At 40.5% G+C, this 20046-nt stretch overlaps 1 protein-coding gene across 1 annotated transcript in view; it reads left to right on the plus strand.

The window, feature by feature from the left end:
• Positions 1-20046, plus strand: part of rock2a (rho-associated, coiled-coil containing protein kinase 2a) — a 233604-nt gene that overhangs the window by 154191 nt on the left and 59367 nt on the right. Inside the window, exons 13-17 of the mRNA XM_078541605.1 lie at positions 2629-2764; positions 6699-6790; positions 9075-9321; positions 13538-13644; positions 13860-14019. Coding sequence (XP_078397731.1) covers positions 2629-2764; positions 6699-6790; positions 9075-9321; positions 13538-13644; positions 13860-14019 — 742 coding nt within the window. The remainder of the gene's footprint in view (positions 1-2628; positions 2765-6698; positions 6791-9074; positions 9322-13537; positions 13645-13859; positions 14020-20046) is intronic.

Genomic DNA, 20046 nt, shown 5'->3' on the forward strand with positions numbered 1-20046 from the left:
GTCTAATTTTATATGTGTAAATAAAAAAGGACATTGCAATTTTTTAAAAATGTAAGTGGTTGGACATTAAAGCCGGGGTCAGAAACATCATTATCAGTATATCTCCCTCTCAAAGTTTTGCTTTGACTAAAGGCAGAATCAGCTTGAGCTGTTTCGGTTATTTTTCAAACAGTCCATCCATTCAGCACTTTGTTTTTATTTCAGATTTCCAGCATTCGCAGTATTTTGCTTCTATCAACTCCAAAGCTCCCTTAAGATCTTGGTCTCTCCTTTCCCACCTATGTATTACTCCTGGGTGATTTCACTTGCATACATGGAGTCAGCTTTCACATGTACAACTTTCCACTCAATAGCAGCTTCAAAATAGCAAAACATATTGGGCTGTTGCTGAGAGGAGAATGACAGACAGGCAGCACTTGCAGACAGGAGCAGGCCGCCCTTATTGATAATGATAATGCGGAAGGTGGAAGTCATTAAAACATTTCAAAGTAAATAAAAAGTCAAAATTCTGCCAAACGTTGGCAGGTTCTCAGCCTTGGTATTCCTCTCCTCATGCAGTGAACTTCATTCCCCACAGTCCTTCAAAAATCCTTTTCTGGAGGGTTAAGAAGTGACTGGTGCAAGTCACTTTTTCCAGTAAGAAGGCAAAAGTGTAGCAGTTAATTCAGTTAATGCATCGCTGTCGAGGTCAGCCTTTGGCCCATCCTAATTGCCCTTGAGAAGGTGGTGGTGAGTTAAAATGGGGTTACATTGGAAAATAGTTTGTGAAGCACCACAATAGTTTATTGCTTCATTTCGCATGTAGGTAATCCAGCAAAATACATAACCTCCTGGCAGGACAGTGTGCCAAATATGGTAGTAACTAGTGTGCAGGGATCCCAAGTATGCTAACCCTCTTGAGTCAGCAGTGACTCTGTTGGCTGGGTCATGTCCTAATGGATGATGGCCGCATCCCCAAAGATATCCTCTGTGGCGAGCTTGCTATTGGCATGAGACCACGCCCGTGCCTGCAATACAAGGATGTCTGCAAATGAGATCTCAAGCTGACCAGTATGGGAATTGATGCATGGGAAGTCCTTCAGAGTGCCTAGAGACGAGCAGTCGGGAAGGATGTGAAAAAAGCAGAGGACAAAAGAAGTGACCTGATGGAAGAAAAGAAAGTCCACCAGAAGGAAAAATATCAGCCATCCTTTAGCCAATACTATTCATCTGTACCAGCTGCAGAATCGTTCTCTACATCCACAACAGATGATGCTCAGTCTAAAAGTGACATTCACCCTGGGCACAGTCCATCGTCTTCCCCCGAGAGGGAAGGATGCCACACGGAATCCAGCGAGTTTATTTTCTGTTGTTGGCATTGAATTCATCTTGTATTACATGCACTGACTGCATTGAATGCTCGAATACTGATGTGCTGAGGTCACTTTGGTGATTTTATATAAATGTATTGGTCCACAGTCTTGACAGTAGTAGAAGAACATAGGGAAAACTACCCACCTGAATCTAATAATTCCATCCATTTGAAATGACCTAGAAGAATTTGCATTTTACTAAAAAGCGCTATAATTACACGATTCCTTGTCACAAAAATATTTGGGCCTTTTTGTCTTCGGCCACTGTCACCCCTGGATCTTCCAATAGCTTGTATGGGAGCCCAGAAGAGAACATTTAGTAGGTGGCCACAACTAGCAGATGAACACAGGGGTAGTTTCTTTGACTGCTCTGGCACTCATTCCAGTGTTGTGGCATTGGCAAGGGAATGGAAGTTGACTGTGGTCACACTCCTATTAAGGAAAAATAAATGGTGGGGAAAAATAAAAATGTGAGAAAATTGCTAAATGTTATAGAAAAGAAGTCCAGTTCACTTTTCATATATTTTTAGATTCTCTAGGTATTTTGTTTCTGTCACATTAAGATTTTTTTCTATAGCATCTCGTAGTTATGGTTCTCTCCAGAAGTCTGAAACACAACCCTCTTGCACATACAAACCAAACTTGTAAGACGGACAATTTTAAAGAAATGATTACAGCCTGCAGAGTGCAACTATTACAGCATATATTTGCATTCTCTCAATATTTGCTCAACTTCATAGTTAAGCATGAGGGCCTTCGTCTTTTGTGGCTTGTGTGGTAGGAGCACATTGTGGGAATCCAAGAGTTATTTTAAATGATGGAAAATAGTGGGGTGCGTGTCTGATATTTCACTATGGGTTCCAGACACTGCTCGTTCTGAAGATGAGTATTTGACCCATAATTTTTACAGTAAGTTTCCTTTCCATAATTTTTCTTTTGTGCTGCTCTTATATGTATAGTGGGTAGAGTCTCCCAGTACCCTTTTAAAGTTAAGAATAAGTAAATAAAATGCTATATTTTGGAAAGGGGAGAATTATCATATTTATCAACTTGTTCACTTTGCATGATTTAATTGAGTGTTTTCTTTTCCACACTTAAGATGGTTGCCTTGAAAGTTTCTAATAATGATCAATATAAATGACATGATAAATAATTCTAAATAAAGTTGTTTGAAAATAGTGGTTCTTTAAAATTCCACTTCCAAGTTTGGAAAAAGGATGTATACTTAGCACATACATAAAAGTTCCTGTTTACTAACTGAGCCTCTGACTTTTAGATAACCTGCCGGAAAGATGTAGAATCAGCATTAAGGCAGTTGGAACGAGAAAAAGCACTTCTTCAGCACAAGAATGCAGAATATCACCGTAAAGCTGAAATGGAAGCAGATAAAAAGCGTGGCCTAGAAAATGAGGGTAAGGATCAATTATATGTATCTTGTATTTAAGATTGTAGCACAAATTACATCAGCAAACATTCAAAGGAAAAGAAACCAGCTCATATACAACCCAATAGATGTAACAACAGAAAAATACTGCAAATGCTGGAAATACTCAGCTGTCAGGCAGCATCTGTAGAGAGAGAAACAGAGTTAACGTTTTAGTTCGATGACCTTTCATCAGAGCTAGAAAGTGAGATATAACAAGTTTTTAGCAAATGTAGAGACAGGGAAAAGGCGAAAAGGGACCATAAGGAACATCTGTGATAGATGGAAGGCAGTGATTAAATGACAAAGGGGATGATGGCGCAAGGCAAAATGCCATGTTAACGGGACAACAAAAGAGATAGAAAATTGGACTAGAGGAACTGAAAATGACAAAAACAGAGTCAGTACCAGCCAACTACTGCCGCAAAAAATTGAGCGCAGTGGCTATGATCAGAAATCATTGAACTTAATGTTGAGCCCAGTAGGCTAGAAAGTGCCTAATTGAAAGATAAGTGCTGTACCTTGAGCAGGTGAAATAACAATTTCTTTGTTCTGCTTTCAATTTAGTCTACTGTATTCGTTGTTCACAAGCAGTCTCCTCTACATTGGGGAGGCCAAATGCAGATTGGGTGATTACATTCCAGACCATTACTTTTCAGTCCTCAAGTGTAATCTAAAATCATTGCTGAGGGAAAGATTACAAATCTAGGGTATTGCTGCAGGAGTTAAGGGAATAGCTCTTGACCCAATCATCTTCAGCTACCCTCCTGCCATTGTAATGCCACATGAAAGACTTCTTACTCACAATTCCATCTTGAAAGCCCACCCTCTGATAATGAAGCAATCTATTCGAACTTGCAGAAGGTTCTGAGCAATAGCCAGGCTTGGGCTAACAAGTGGCATGTATGATTCTGTGCTGGGTAATGCCCATCTCCAAAAACTACCTGTCCCATAAATCTTCAATGTCAGCATGATTACAGAGCTTCACCCACCCTCAACACTGCCTACCAGAAGCTGAACTAGTCTGGTCACATCAACATCATGGCTACAAGAGCATTACAGAGGCTGGTTGTCTGCCAAATTACTTACCTCCTGAAACGTTTTAGGTTCCCCACCAACTATGAGGCTCAAGTCAAGATTGTGATGGAATGCTCATCATTTTTGTGGATGTGCTTGACACAAATTAGCTCAAGATTCTTCCAACCATTCAGAATGAGCAGTCTACTTGAGTTCACCCCGCCATTGGTTTCACTGTCAACCCCTCTGGCACAGGCATACCATGGCTTCAGTATCCAATACAGGTTACACTATAGCAACTCACCAAGCTTAATTTGGCAGCAGTTGCCGGCACCGGATCACCTCCACCAAAAGCAGCAAAATAATCAGGATGCCAATTTCCAAAAGTTCCCTTGCAAGTCTCTCACTATTCTGACTTTGATCTATGCTACCATTTCTTCATCACTGTCATCAAAATTCTGGAATTGTCTACTTCACATTATTGTGGTAACAATATAACAATAAGGATCACCACGACCTCAGAATAAAACACTGTTGCCTTTTCATTGTCACCTACAACTAGGGAACAAAAACACCTCTGCCACTCAGCTTCATACTTTCAAGAAAGAAATACCTTGTATCTATAAATCACCTTTCATGTGCTCAAGACATCTCAAAGCACCTCACAGCCAACTGATTACTTTTGAAGTATAGCAGCAGGTGTACTGTAGGTAAACACAGCAGCCAACTTACACTCAAGCAGGACCCACCAAACAGTAATGAAATAGATGAACAGATAACCTATTTTAGTGGTATTGGCTGAGGAATAAATATTGGCCAAGACGTTAGGAGATGTGTTTGGATCGGTACTGGGGGCCTCAGCTTTTCATCATATAAATTGATGATATGGATGAAGAAACAAAGTTGGCTATCCAAATTTGAAATTACGCCAAGGGGGCACAACAAGCTGAGGAGATGGGAAGAGGAAATTGCAAAGAACATAGCCAAAATTATGGCACTGAAGTTCATTGTTGGAGTAATCTGAGGTTATTCACTTTGGATCCTCAAAAGACAAATTGGAATATTTTCCTAATAGTGACAGTCTAGGATCTGTGGAGGTGCAGCAGAATTTAGGTGTCCATGTATGCAAATCATTAAAAGCTACTATAGAGGTCTGAAAAGTAATCAAAAGTAATCACCGGTATACACAATTTGGCCGAATAGCCTCCCCCAGTTCTGCATTTTTTAGGTTGCTAATTGAATATCTTGAAAGAAAAAGAACCCAACGGTGACACGATGATGCTCAAGTTGTACAGAGCCTTGATCTGGAGAATAACATTCTGGTATTGGGCAGTGAACCTCAGGAAAGGTATATTGGAAAAGGTACAGTGCATTTTCATCTGAATGGTACTTGGGCCTAAAGGGTTAAATTAGGAGGACAGGTTGCATAAACTTTGCTTGTGTCCCCTTGATGTTTAGAAATTTAAGGAGTGATCTAATCATTGTTTAAAATGAAAAAAAAAATCAATAGAGTAGAATCAGAGAAACGGCTTCCTCTGGTGGAGGAATCTGAAACAAGAGGACACAACCTTAAAATTAGAGCCAGGCTATTTAGGAGTGAAATTAGGAAGGAAGTTTTCATACAAAGGGTAGTAGTGAAAGTCTGGAACTTGCTCCCCAAAAGGCTATGAATGTCAGGTCAGTTGAAATTTTCAAGACTGAAATCGCTAGAATTTTGATAAGCAAGGGTATTAAGGAATATGGAACAAAGGTGGGTAATTGGAGGTACCGATCAACCTTATCCAACTGAATGGCGGAACAGGTTCAAGGGAATGAATGAATGACCTGCTCGTGATCCTCTATCCCTTGCTCATCCTCGAATCGCATCACAAGACCTTTTATGTCCACCCTAGAAAGCAGATGGGCCCTCAGTTTAATGTCTCCCTCAAAAGACAGCACCTTTGATAGTGCAGTCTTCCCTCAGTCTAAACTGACATTTCAGTTCAGTGCCATGTGCTCAAATACCTGTAAATGATGCTTGAACCCACAACCTTACTAAGAAAGCAAGAGTCTGTCTTCAAGTTAAGCACATGCCGGTAGTTTTATGCTCTACAGGACACTGGGCTCTTCATTTTCATGTTCCTTGGGACTGCATTCACCAATAATCATACACAGGTGGCTTTTTTGATTGCCATGCCACGCTACCAGTGTTGTTGACAGAAACATTTTGTGAACATGAGCATTACTTTCGAACAACTTTCAACAATCTTAATAAACATATTTTAGTATCACTATAAATTTCTGCACACTGTTTGCCATGGCCAAGGTGCACGCTACCATATCGCAGAAGAGATTTTAGGACACTGTCCAACAGAGTACCTTGTTTGACTTTCCAATTCTAATACCCATCCCCCATGGAATACTCAGCTTAGCTACTGAAGTATAATGGAATGTGCGGAAAATCCTGATTGGAATTGACCTCATCTGTACATTTCTCAATGAAAATTACTAAATTGTTGGCCAGTTGAAGAGCAGGAATTAATGTTCAGATTCCTTTCCTGAAGCTTATTTGCTTAAACTTTGGCTCTAGATGAAGTTTGTTAATTTGGTGTGCAGGCATGGGATAAACATTCTCAAATTCTGAGCTATCCAATAATACTCTACCATCTCAGGAGTGATCATACACCACTCTTGAATGCAAGACCACACAGAATAGTTTGTGAAACAACTTGAATTGCTGAAATTTCTGTTGAAACAGAGCCCACTTCCTATTTTAATGTTTTAAATTAAAGTATATTCCAAAATTAGATGCTAGTGTTGTATAGAAGAGCAGAATGTCTGACTGTCCATCATTTACTTTTCAGATGTATAGCCTGCCTGGAATATGTAATTTTATTAGTTACTCATAACAAAATTGTGTTTCACAGTTAATAGTCTAAAGGATCAACTTGAAGATCTGAAGAAAAGGAATCAGAACTCTCAAATCTCAAATGAAAAAATGGCTCAATTACAGAGACAGGTTCGTTGTACAACATTTTTTGCAAGTAATTTTGTGAAATTAATTTGAGACAATGGAACTGGGTACTTATGAAATGACTGACCGTATTTGTGATAGCTGTCTGCAAAAGCATTGTTTGACTTTTTTGGACTTAGATTTATGAACATCAAGAAATAGCAGCTAGACATTTTTCATTTTTGTCCGCTATGGAGCTTTTAATGAATTATAACAAAATCTACTGACCTTGAAGCAAAAAACAACTCTGCTTCATTTTAACAAATTGAGTTTTATGGATTTATTACTTTGCTGGGCTAAAATATAGCTACTAACCTGTTTAGCTTAACTGAATAGGTCAAAGCTCTGCGGTCCTGCAATGAATGGTGGTGGTCAATTAAACAACTAACAGAAAGAGGAGGCTTCATGAACATCCTCAATGCATGTACCAAAGACAACATAGAAGCATTTGCAATAATCAGGCAGGAGTGCTGAGTGGCTGATCTTTATTAGCCTCTTCGGGCCAATTCAATTCACCCCACCTGACATTAAGAAACAGTTCAGTGCACTGGGCACAGCAAAGGCTGTGGGCTACAACATCATGACTATAGTGATGAAAATCTGTATGCCAAAACCAGCCACACTCCTGGCTAAACTATTCCAGCACAGCTACAATACAGATATCTGACAGTGTGGAAAAATGCCCAGATTTGCCCTATCCAGAAAAAACAGGACAAATTAAACCTGGCCAATTACTGCCCCATCACCCCACTCCCTTTCAAGCAGCAGTTACTCACCAATAATATGCTCACCAAGCTCAGTTTGGGTTGCAGACCTCACTCATCACAGCCTTAGTCTAAACATGAGATGAATTTCATAGGTGAGGTAAGAGTGAATGCCCTTGAAATTGAGATTTTTAACTGAGTTGGGTACCAGAGATACCTTGTAAAACTGAAGTCAACAGAGATCAGGGAGAAAATTCTTCAATGGCTGGAGTCATACCAGGCACAAAGGAAGATGCTTATGGTTGTCTGAGTCCAATCATCTCGGTCCTTCCTACATAAGTTCCTCAAGGCAGTATCCTAGGCACAACTATCTTCAATTTTTCATCAATGATCTTCCTTCCATAATAAGGTCAGCTTCATTTGCATTTCCTCAGATAATGAAGCAGTCGTTGCTTGCATGCAGTAAGCCCTGTTGAATATCTGTAACATTCATTTTTATGAACACCGAGGTCCTTCAGAATAAGTTTCTACCTACTTGACAACTTCCTCATTTATTTCAAAAAAATCATAGTGTGGACTGTGCTGGCTAACTAAAATTTCAAATTCAAACATTATCTTGATTCATAAAAATAAATATATATGCCAGCTTTGAAGCTTGATATTTTACATAACCAACAAAATAAACATGTTAGCAATTAGTTGTCATCTTGTTAAAAACACTGAAAATAAAAGGCTCGAAGTTTATGGCACAGGGCAAATTTGAATCTCGATTTTTAGGATCAAGATTGTTCAATTATGTTAGTTTATTTTAAGCTTGGCCTCTCAAGCCATCTCATCTTTAGTATTCAACTTGCAACATGTGGTATAATTTGGAGTTGAAAATGTTCTCCTGTTCTCTATTCTGAGGTGGTTGACTGGTTGCTAAAGTGCAGTTCCACGGGCTGATATCCCTCTGACACTCGGTCCAAGTGATCATTTTCGCATATGCATTAAATTCTAGCAGATTATTTGAACTTGAACACCCATTTTATAGTGTTCGAACACTTGTATTGCAGCTTTTATTTATGAAATTCAGAAAATTTTGATATGCAGCACTGGCAGACCGGTGTCTAAAAGCTAGTTCTATCTAATATCAAACAAAAACAAAAATAGCTGGAAAAACTCAGCAGGTCTGACAGCATCTGTGGACAGGAAGACAGAGTTAACGTTTCGAGTCCGTATGACTCTTCATCAGTACCTATCTAATGTCACTCATCAACCATACTAATCCCCCACACCCTTAAAGATGAGAAAATTCATTGCAGAACACCCTCTAGTGTCTTCCTTTATTAAACAATACTGTGCAATTAAGCCTTGTGTCCAATTCTTGAGTTTGGCTTTTAATCTTGCCCTTTAAAAATGTATGTATTTGCTATGTATATTAAATATGTATAGCCAGATTATATACTATGACAAATGTTTGTATGCAAGGTACACTTCCACCCCTCCACCCCCTCCCCACCCAGACCAAGGTAGTGTGATGTGAAATGGGTATTAAGGCTATATTTGATCATTTGCTATATATTTGTTATCTTCTTAAAAACTAGTTGGATGAAGCTAACGCCTTGCTGAGGACTGAATCTGAGACAGCAGCGAGACTACGAAAGAACCAAACAGAATTATCAAAGCAATTAGGGCAGCTAGAGACTAACAACAGGGAGCTGCAAGACAAAAATGCTGCATTGGATAATGCCAAGCTCAAACTTGAAAAGGACTACATAAGTTTACAGTCAGCACTAGAAGCTGAACGAAGAGATCGCACCCATGGTTCTGAGATTATCAGTGATTTACAAGGTATGATGAATAGTCTAAAGGCTAGCTTCAATTATTAACTAATTCTTAAATAACTGCGATCAATTTAATCTTTTACCTCATAGATAACTGAGACAGACAGGTGTGACTGTTAATTTTCTTAATGTGGCTGAAACTTGAAATTGCTTTTAGGAGTTTGAATCACATGTGGCGACAAATATGTCATCATGCTTGTAGTTAGAATCACGACACTATGAAAGTATTGGAAAGCTTCCAATAGTCCATATATTTTGAATTATTTTAAGACATCCAATACAGAATGTCTTTTTCTTCCCCAAGCACCAGATGTCTCAAACCTGTCTCCTGGGGTGGAGGGGTGGGGTGGGGCAACTGTTCCACAGGCCCTAACAGACTTCTGAGACCATTCGCTAATATCCATTCTTCCTGTGAAGTCAAGAGAGTGGATGAAATTATTCTGACTATTTCCATTTAAATAAATTAAATTTCTCTCAATTCTTGAGATTGAAGTTATAATCAGTGTCCCTTAAACATAAAACTCTTCAGAAATTCATAGTTCATATCACTTTACACCTCAAACCATGATGGAATATAATGGTTGGTAGATAACCCTATTTGCCTTAAAGCTGGATCAAGCTTCTTATGGGCATTTTTTACACCTGACATCTAGTCATGTGAGGGGTGAGGGTGTGAAAGGATTTAATCTTGAGGATGAGCATTTTAAATTAAAGCCATTGGTGAATCAGATGCCAATTTAGGTAAGCAAGGACAGCAGTGATGTCTAAATGGGACTGAATGCAGGATGGGATACAGATAGAAGAGTTTTCAATGAGCTGAAGCTTGTGGAGGATGGTAGGCTAGACAGGAGAGCATTGATATAGTCAAATATGAAGGTGACAAGAGAATGGTTGAGAATTTTATGGTGTGTGCTGAGGCAAGGGTGGAGGCAGGCCTTACAGATATTGGAAATAGGTAGTCTTTGTAATGGAAAGGATATGGGGTCAGAAATCTACCTTGGTCTTGAGGAGAATGTTGAGATTTTGAACAGTATGGGTAAATCTAGGTGGCCAGAGATGGGGATGGAATCTGTGGCAAGGGTAGTGAAATTGTGGCTTGAGCATTATATTTAAGCAGAGGAAATTGCAGCTCATATAAGGCTGGATGTTAGACAAATAGTTTGACAGTAGAGTCATTGGAATTCATGTTTGAGCTATAAAATAAAAGACTAGGCAGAAAGAAGAATAAAGAAGGAAGTTGCTGTTGTTTGGCATATTCATGTTCCCTGGTTCTCTCAAAGTGCTTCACAACCAATGAATTCATTTTTCCAAATGTAACAAAGGCAATATAATAGTTGTGGGAGACTTTAATTTTCATATGGATCAATCAAATTGGCAAAGGTGATCTGGAAGATGAGTTTGCAGGATGCTTTTGTGACAGTTTCCTGGAGCAATATGTTGTGGAACCAAACAGGGATAAAACTATTTTGGATCTAGTAATGTGCAATGAGGCAGGGTTGATTAGTAATTATCCACTGGGAAATAGTGATCATAATACAGTTGAATTCCATATTGTTTGAAAATGACATTCTTTAATCGCAAATAAGAATCATAAACTTAAAGCAAATTACATAGGTATGGGGGAGAGCTGGCTAAGGTTAATTAGGTAAATAGACTAAAGGGTATGGCAGTAAATAAACAATGGGAAACATTTAAAGAAATCAAAATGTTCAACAAAAATACATTCCATTGAAAAACAAAAACTCTGAGAAATATCTATCTGTGGTTTATTAAGGAGGTTAAAGATAGTATTAGATTGAAAGAAGAGGCTTATAATGTTGCAAAGAATAGAGTAAGTTGAGGATTAGGAATGTTTCAGAAACCAGTGAAGAGCCAACAAAAATTATAAGGGACAAGATTGATTGAAAAGAAACTAGCCAGGAATATAAAAACAAATTGTAAGAGCTTTTACAGGTATATAAAAGTAAGAGTGGCTAAAGCATATGTTGGTACCCTGGAAGCAGAGACAGGAGAAATTATCACAGGGAATGAGGAAATGGCAGAGACATTGAACAAATTTTTTGTGTCCTTGCCATAGAAGGCACAAGTTACATACCAGAAATAGAGGGCAACCTAGGGACTAACAAGAGGGAGGAGGTTAAGGGAATTAATATCAGAAGAGAAGAAGTACTGGAGAAACACAAGGAAGTAAAATCCAACAAATCTCAAAGACCTGATTGCCTTCACCCTGGGGTTTAAAAAGAGAGCTGTAGAAATGATGGATGTGCTGACTACGGTTTTCTAAAATTCTAGATTCTGGAATGGTCCCAGCAGATTGAAAGTTAGCAAATGTAACACTGCTATTCAAGAAAGGAAAGAGAAAGAAAACAGGGTGCTATAGCTGGTTAGCCTGACCTCAGTTGCGGAGGTGGGGAGATGGTGACACAGCGGTCATGTCAATGGGCTAGTAATCCAGACGCAGAGGCTAATGCTGTAGAAATGGATTCATGTCCCATCATGACAACTGGTGGAATTTAAAATTAATAAATCTGGAATATAAAGTTAGTCTCACTAATGATGACCTTGAAACTATCGTTAATTGTTGGCTGTTGTTGCAAAGGGTTTGGAGTACAAGAATAAAGAAGTGTTGCTTCCATTGTACAGGGCTTTGGTCAGCTTTAATATTGTGTGCAGTGTTGTTCCCCATGTTTAAGCAAAGAGAGACTTGAATTGGAGACAGTACAGTGAAGGTTTGCTAGATTAGTCCCTGGGATGAGAGGATTGTCCTATGATACAAGGCTGAGTAAATTGAGGTCTATATTCTCTGGAGTTCTTTATTCTTGTACTCCAAACCCCTTGCAACAACAGCCAATATGCCATTTGCTTTCTTAATTACTTACCATTCAGGATTACACAGGCGTTTGACACATACTGAGTGGTCATTTCCCTGGCTGAGGAATCTGGAACAAGGGGACATAGTTTGATGATAAGGGCCTGATGGTTTAGGACTGAATTGAGGATAAGTTTGAGAATAAGGAGGTGGTGGTATAGTGGTATTGTCACTGGACTGGCATTCCAGAGACCCAGGGTAATGCTCTGGGGATCCGGGTTCGAATCCCACCATGGTAGATGGTGAAATTTGAATTCTATATATATATATATATATATATATATATATAAAAAAAAAAAATCTGGATCTTGAAACCATTGTCGATTGTTGTAAAAACCCACCTGGCTCACTAATGTCTTTACCTGGTCTGGCCTACATGTGACTCCGGACCCACAGCAATGTGCCCTCTGAACAAGGGCAATTAGGGATGGGTAATAAATGCTGGCCTAGCCAGTGATGCCCACACCCTATGAACGAATAAAGAAAAAAAAACTTCAAGGGTTGTGAATCTTTGGAATTCTCTACCCCAGAGGATTGTGGATATGCCATCATTGAGTATGCTTAAGGCTGAGATAGACAGATTTTTGGTGTCTCGGAATCTAGGGATATACAGAGTGGGCATGGAGTTGAAGCCCAAGATCAGTCATGTTAATGGGATTGTGGAGCAGGCTCAAAGAGCAGAACGCGACCATATGGCCCTTATTTCTTATGTTCTTATGTTGTCATTATTATCAATCTGTGTAGCAGGCTGCTATAAATGACAAATAAGTTGTTGGTGGTGTTGGGTGAGGTAGTTTGTTGACTAGGACTTCAGAGAACTCCCTGCTCTTCAAAAATGTCACTGAATCTTTACCATCCATCTGAAACCCTTGAAGTAGCAAACCGGACAGAACCTCTGACAGTCTAACATTCCTTCAATACTACATTTGATGTCACTTAAATGATTTGCTCAAGTCTTAAAGTTGTACTTGAACCCCTAGTTCAGATCCTAGTTTAGAGGTTCATATGTCTTTGACAAGGACCTTTAATTATAAAATTTTGTACTATGGTTTCAAATTAAAATAGGGGAATGTCCCTTAAATTAAAGTACGGTAGCAAACCCAAAACCACAGACATCGAATCAAGAGATCCAAAATCGCACAAATGGTGTAAGTTGTGGGTGGATGCTGAGAAGACACAATGCAGATCTTTAAAATGTTGAGCGGACATTGATACTGCAAATATAAGCAAGGATACAGAATAAACACATCTGAAATGAGAATATAGATTAGAAGAAATTATTGTTCCCATGGAGCAGATTTTTGATTTTGCCGAAGTATTTTACTGAGCTTTTACTAATCAAAGTTATTTACAGGTCGGATTTTGTCACTTGGAGATGAACTGCAAAGCAATAAGAGCTCACTGGCCAAAACTGAAATGGAGAAAAGACAGCTGCAGGATAAACTAACTGATCTGGAAAAGGTGAGACAGTTTTTCTTTCAGAATAAATTGACTTAATCCCATACGTTATGCTCTTTCTCAGGTGCATTTTTTCCTTATTAAGTAAAATTACTATACCAAATTCTTTCCTGAGATGTGCCACCTGTGAAGTATCCTGCTATAGAGTAGTTTGTATTTGTACCTTTTTCATGAGTTTGCTTTAAACATCACCCCTTACTTCTCGAATTTATTTGTAGGAGAAGAATAATATGGAAATAGACATGACATACAAGCAGAAAGTATTACAGCAGCGACTTGAACAGGAAGAAGCAGAGCACAAAGCTACCAAGGCACGGCTAGCAGACAAAAATAAGATCTATGAGTCTATAGAAGAAGCAAAATCAGAAGCCATGAAAGGTTAGTTTTAAAATTGCTAAGGAGAGTCATTTGAACTTGAGACAATACAATTGACCCTAACTTTTGGAAGATTGCTCAGGTTTGAGACTTGAATTTTCTTTAGTAACCTATGGATGCCTTTAATTTTAAGTTCGATTTTTTAGGATCTAGTAGCATCCAACTGACTGAGCCTTCATGCCAAAATGAATGCAAAGGCTTGGGTGTACTATTTCTCAGCCGGCACACTTCTCTACCTCAAAACAGCAGTTCTCCTAGAATAGATATTTTTGAGCAGCTGTCTTAGAGGATTAGATAAGTGATGCAACAAGCTTGAGGTATGGCCTTGCTCAGTGTGTCTGAGTCCTACTTTTGCTTCCTTTGCCAAAGTTAGAGAAAGAGAAGGGAAACATTTTTGTAAAACTAGCATCCTTCTGAGAACCTTTCAGATATGCCCTGTAGCTTCCAGTAAAATGAATGTGGTGGTATTGGGCCTCAGCTGATGACTTGGTGAACATGAAAAAGTGAATAGCAGGAGTACAAAAGCAGATGACCACCTCCTTCTCATTTTCTGATTAATCCTCCCATGTAACTATTTTATTCATTCATGGGATGCGGACGTCGCTAGCTAGGCTAGCATTTGTTGCCCATTCCTAATTGCCATGGAGAAGGTGGTGGTGAGCTGCCTTCTTGAACCACTGCAGTCCATGTGGTGTAGCTACACCCACAGTGCTGTTAGGGAGGGAGTTCAAGGATTATGACTCAACCACAGTGAAGGAACAGCGACATGTTTCTAAGTCAGGATGGTGTGTGGCTTGGAGGAGAACATCCATGTGGTGGTGTTCCCATGTGTCTGCTGCCTTTGTCCTTCTAGATGCTAATGGTCATGGGTTTGGAAGGTGCTGTCTAAGGAGCCTCAGTGAGTTCCTGCAGTGCATCCTGTAGATGGTACGCACTGCTGCCATTGTGTCGGTGGTGGAGGGGGAGTTAATGTTTGTGGATAGGGTGCCAATCAAGCGGGCTGCTTTGAAATGGATGGTGTCAGCTTCTTGACTGTTGTTGATGCTGCACTCATCCAAGCAAATCCATTCCATCATACCCCTGATTTGTGCCTTGTAGATGGTGGACAGGATTTGGGGAGTCAGGAAATGAGTTACTCGTCACAAGATTCCTAGCCTCTGACCTGCTCTTGTTGCTACTGTATTTATATGGCTAGTCCAGTTCAGTTTCTGGTCAATGCTGACCCCCAGGATGTTGATAGTGGGAGTGTCAGCCACGGTAATGCCATTGAATGTTAACGGGCGAAGGTTAGATTCTCTCTTTTTGGAAATAGTTATTGCCTGGCACTTGTGTGGCATGAATGCTACTTGCCACTTGTCAGCCCAAGCCTGGTCTTGCTGCATTTGGACATGGACTGTTTCAGTATCTGAGAGGTCACGAATGGTGCTGAACATTGTGCAATCATCAGCGAATATCCCCACTTCAGACCTCGTGATGGAAGGAAGGTTATTGATGAAGCAGTTGAAGATGGTTGGGTCTAGGACACTACCCTGAGGAACTGCTGCAGTGATGCCCTGGAGCTGGGATGATTGACCTCCAACAGCCAGGACCATCTTCCTTTGTGCTAGGTATGACTCCAACCAGCCGAGTGTTTTCCCAACCAGCCGAGTGTTTTTCCCCCTGATTCTCATTGACTCCAGTTTTGTTAGGGCTCCTTGATGCCACACTGGTCAAATGCTGCCTTGATGTCAAGGGCAGTCACTCTCACCTCACCTCTGGAGTTCAGCTCTTTTGTACATGATTGAATCAAGGCCTTAATGAGTCCAAGAGCTGAGGTACCCTGGCGGAACCCAATCTGAGCTTCAGTGAGCACGTTATTGTTAAGCACTTGATAGCACCATTGTTGACTCCTTCCATTACTTTACTGATAATCAACAGTAGACTGATGGGGTGGTAATTGGCCGGGTTGGATTTATCCTGCTTTTTGTGGGTAATTTTCCACATTGCCGAGCAGATGCCAGTGCTGTAGCTGTACTTGAACAGCTTGGCTAGGTGCCCAGCAAGTTCTGGAGCATAAGTCTTTCAGTACTATTGGCGGAATATTGTCAGGGCACCTAGCCTTTGCAGTATCAGTGCCTTCAGCCGCTTCTTGATATCACGTGGAATGAATTGAATTGGATGAAGACTGGCATCTGTGATGCTGGAGACTTCTGGAGGAGGCTGAGATGGACCATCCACTCGGTGCTTCTGGCTGAAGATTGTTACAGATGTCTCGGCCTTATCCTTTGTATTGATGTGCTGGGCTCCCCCATCATTGAGGATGGGCATATTTGTGGAGCCGCCTCCTCCAGTGAGTTGTTTAATTGTCCACCACCATTCGCGACTGGATGTGGCAGGACTGCAGAGCTTAGACTTCAGCCATTGGTTGTGGGAACGCTTAGCTCTGTCTGTCATTGCTGCTTGTGCTGTTTGGCACAGAAGTAGCCCTGTGATGTTGCTTCACCAGGTTGACATCTCATTTTTAGGTATGCCTGGTGCTGCTCCTGACATGCCCCCTTGCACTCTTCATTGAACCAGGGTTGATCCCCTGGCTTGGTGGTATTGGTAGAATGGGGGATATGCCGGGCCATGAGGTCACAGATTGTGGTTGACTACAGTCCTGATGCTGATGGCCTGCAGCACCTCATGGTTGCCCAGTCTTGAGTTGCAAGATCTGTTCAAAATCTATCTCATTTAGCACAGTGGTAGTTCCACAGAACACAATGGCGGGTATCTTCAATGTGAAGACGGGATTTTGTCTCCAAAAGGACTGTGTGGTGGTCAATGGACAGATGGCACACGCTGTTGTCGTTTGGTCCTACCATATCTCACCCATTCTCCTCTACCATGACACTGCAATTTCCTAGGGTGGATGTACCTAAACTAGTGCCTTTGAGGATTGAAGTAAATGAAATCTTTCCTGGTGTGTTTACATTGTGCAGCTACATTATATGGAAAATTTGTTTCACAGAAACAGATTTAAGATGCAAGAAAAGTCACGCACTACTGGGGAGATTTGTTTCTGTGGATTATACCTTGCTGTATAATAAGCATGCATTGTAGACACTGAGTTAGGTGTGAGGTGGACCTAACTCATTTTGCCAAGCATGCTCAGTAACACAGCATTAATATAAGATTATGGTGGATTATCCTACTTTCCTTCAGCTTGATAAGTTATTAAACTTCGGCACAGTGCAGCCAGTTCCATTGAATCGTGTATTCTACATTTATGTTGGTGACCACCTCATCCACCTATCCATGCTGAGCTGCTCATCTGAATCCGTGGCACCTTTCAGTCGTGAAGGATTCCTCCCTTTTCACCTCCAAAACAGGGTATCTATGGTTAAATATTACTGGTGGCAAATATGATTTTTTTCCCCATTTTTACTCTTCCCACAATGTGGGCAAAGGTAGACTGGGCATTTAAATTGCCACCTCCTCCTTCAGGAACCATACCCTAAGAGGGCATCGAGGACCATGGACTTCCATAGGATCAGTCCATGATTTTGGTTGGCAAATTTTTGCAGTGGTTTGCTGTTGCCTTCTGCAGTATGGCTGACCAGCAGACTCTCCCACTCTTACTGCCTACCATCAGACATATCGGAAGGATTTACAGGCTGATAATCAATCTGTTTGTTCAAATTATGAACGTACCTTCTGTGGCCACCAAGCCCTGAAGTGGGATTCGAACCTGGAGCTTCTGGCCCAGAGGTAGGGACGCTACCTCTGCGCCACAAGACCTCAAATCTCAGAATGATAATTAGACTATTGCTGGACAAAATGGTGAATGAATTATCTTAGTATTGCCCAATTGAAAGTCCAAACTGATGGTCTATACATGATAATTGCTATTGTTTCTATATAGGGCAATTTTTGCTCAATTAGGCATTTTGCTCATCTCAAAGAAACAAATAAGATAAGCCAGCTACTCGATGAAGACAAGCAAATTGAAAATTGGAGTGGATCATCTTATCATTGGAGTTTAGACGAATGAAAGTTGATCTTACTGGAACATATAAGATCCTGAGGGGATTTGATACTGGGTGGATGTCTCCACTTGTGGGAGAGACTAGAACTAGGGGACACAGTTTAGGAATAAGAAGTCTCCCTTGTAAGACTGAGATGAGGGAAAATTTCTTCGGAGTGTCGTTAGTATGTGGAATTCTCTTCCCCAGAAAGCAGTGGAGGCTGGGCATTGAATTTATTCAAGGCTGAGTTAGAGAGATTGTTGAGAGGCAAGGGAGTCGGGGATTACAGGGGGGCAGACAGGAAAGTGGAGTTGAGACCACAGCCAATCAGCTAAGATCTTAATGAAAGGTGTAGCAGATTCAAAGGGCCAAATGGCCTGCTGCTCCTAAATCCTATGCTCCTATTGCATTATTTTGTAAGACAGACTTCATCAAGAAAAGTTAAAATTCTTGGATGGATGCACATCCTTTGCAAGCATAATCACCATGACTGGAAAAGTCAAAATAAGTCTTTTGATTATGCATTGATCCTTCAGACTTGCCCATGTTCAGGGCGGCCTTCCCTGGTTTCTAGCATGCTTTGCTATGCCTTTGTCTGCATCCCTTTCTGCCTTGAAGCGATCTATTTCTGGTTTTGTGTTCTTGCTATGTTTTTGGAGGTCTTCATGCTCTCTTCCCAGCTGAGTGAGTAAAGGTAAATCCAGGGCAAGGATTGACTAATGTCAGAATGGGGGAAATCACTGATGACAATGGCGTATGTTATGCTAAATTTTTCACATTAACTTTCCCGAGCACACCCTCTCCACCCCGCACTTCCGCCTCATTCCTCCCTAAGCCAGACAACAGGAAATATTGTTGCAGGTCAGAATTTGAATTTACAGGAATAATGAGGAAGATTATACCATAGTAGGCAACCTTTGGCACAAAACAAAGATGGAATCTACAGATTCACAAGATTATTGCACTATTTTAATACAATATGAATTATGTGAGTTGATTCTCTTTTAAACTTTTTATGCGAGCTTGAAAGTTTTCAGTGACTGTAGCAACAAAATCTAATGTCACGATTTTTCAAAAATAGTTGAAAAGCTTTTGTTATAATAATTGCAACATTCTGTTTGTACTTTGGCCTCATATACATCTTGCAAGAGATTTTTTTCTTCTTTACGTCCTTCAAGGCACATGTCACACACCAGCTCCCACCCAAATGGAAACCAGAACTTCTGTTCTCACTTTTTTCACCAATTTTATTCTTAAGCCAGCCATGAAGATAGTGTAAGTTCACTTGATCGCTTTCCTCTTTGTTTTGAAAAACATAAGAAATAAGATCAAGAGTAGGCCATTTGGCCCCATGAGTCTGATCTGGCATTCAATAAGATCATGGCTGATCGGATTGTGGTCTTAACTCCACTTTCCTGCCTGTCCCACATAACCCTTAACTCCCCTGTTAATCAAAAATCTGCCCAGCTCCACCTTGAATATATCCATTGACCCAGCTTCCACTGCTCTCTGTGGAAGAGAATTCCAAAGACTAACGACCCTCAGAAGAAATTTCTCCTTATTGAAGTCTTAAGTGGGAGACTCATGACTTTCAAACTCTGTTCCCCTAGATCTAGATCCCCTCCACGAGGGGAAATATCCTCTCAGCATCAACCCTGTCAACCCCCCTCAGAATCTTATGTTGCAATAAAATCACCTCTCATTCTTCTCAACTCCAATGAGCAGAGGCCTAATCTGCTCAACTTTCCCTCTTAAGACAATCCCTTCATCCCAGGAATCAGCCTAGTGAGCCTTCTCTGAACTGCTTCCAATGCAAGTATGTCCCTCAAGTAAGGTGACCAAAACTGCGCACTACTCTAGGTGCGGTCTTGCCAATGCCCTGTACAGTTGTAGCAAGACTTACCTACTTTTATACTCCTTCCCCTTGCAATAAGTACCAACATTCCATTTGCCTTCCTAATTACTGGCTGTTCCTGCATGCTCACTTTTTGCGATTTATTTACAATGACATCCAGATCCCTCTAACATAGTTCTGTGGTTTCTC

Source organism: Cetorhinus maximus, chromosome 5 (assembly GCF_964194155.1).
Source record: "Cetorhinus maximus chromosome 5, sCetMax3.hap1.1, whole genome shotgun sequence".
Classification (NCBI taxonomy): Eukaryota; Metazoa; Chordata; class Chondrichthyes; order Lamniformes; family Cetorhinidae; genus Cetorhinus; species Cetorhinus maximus.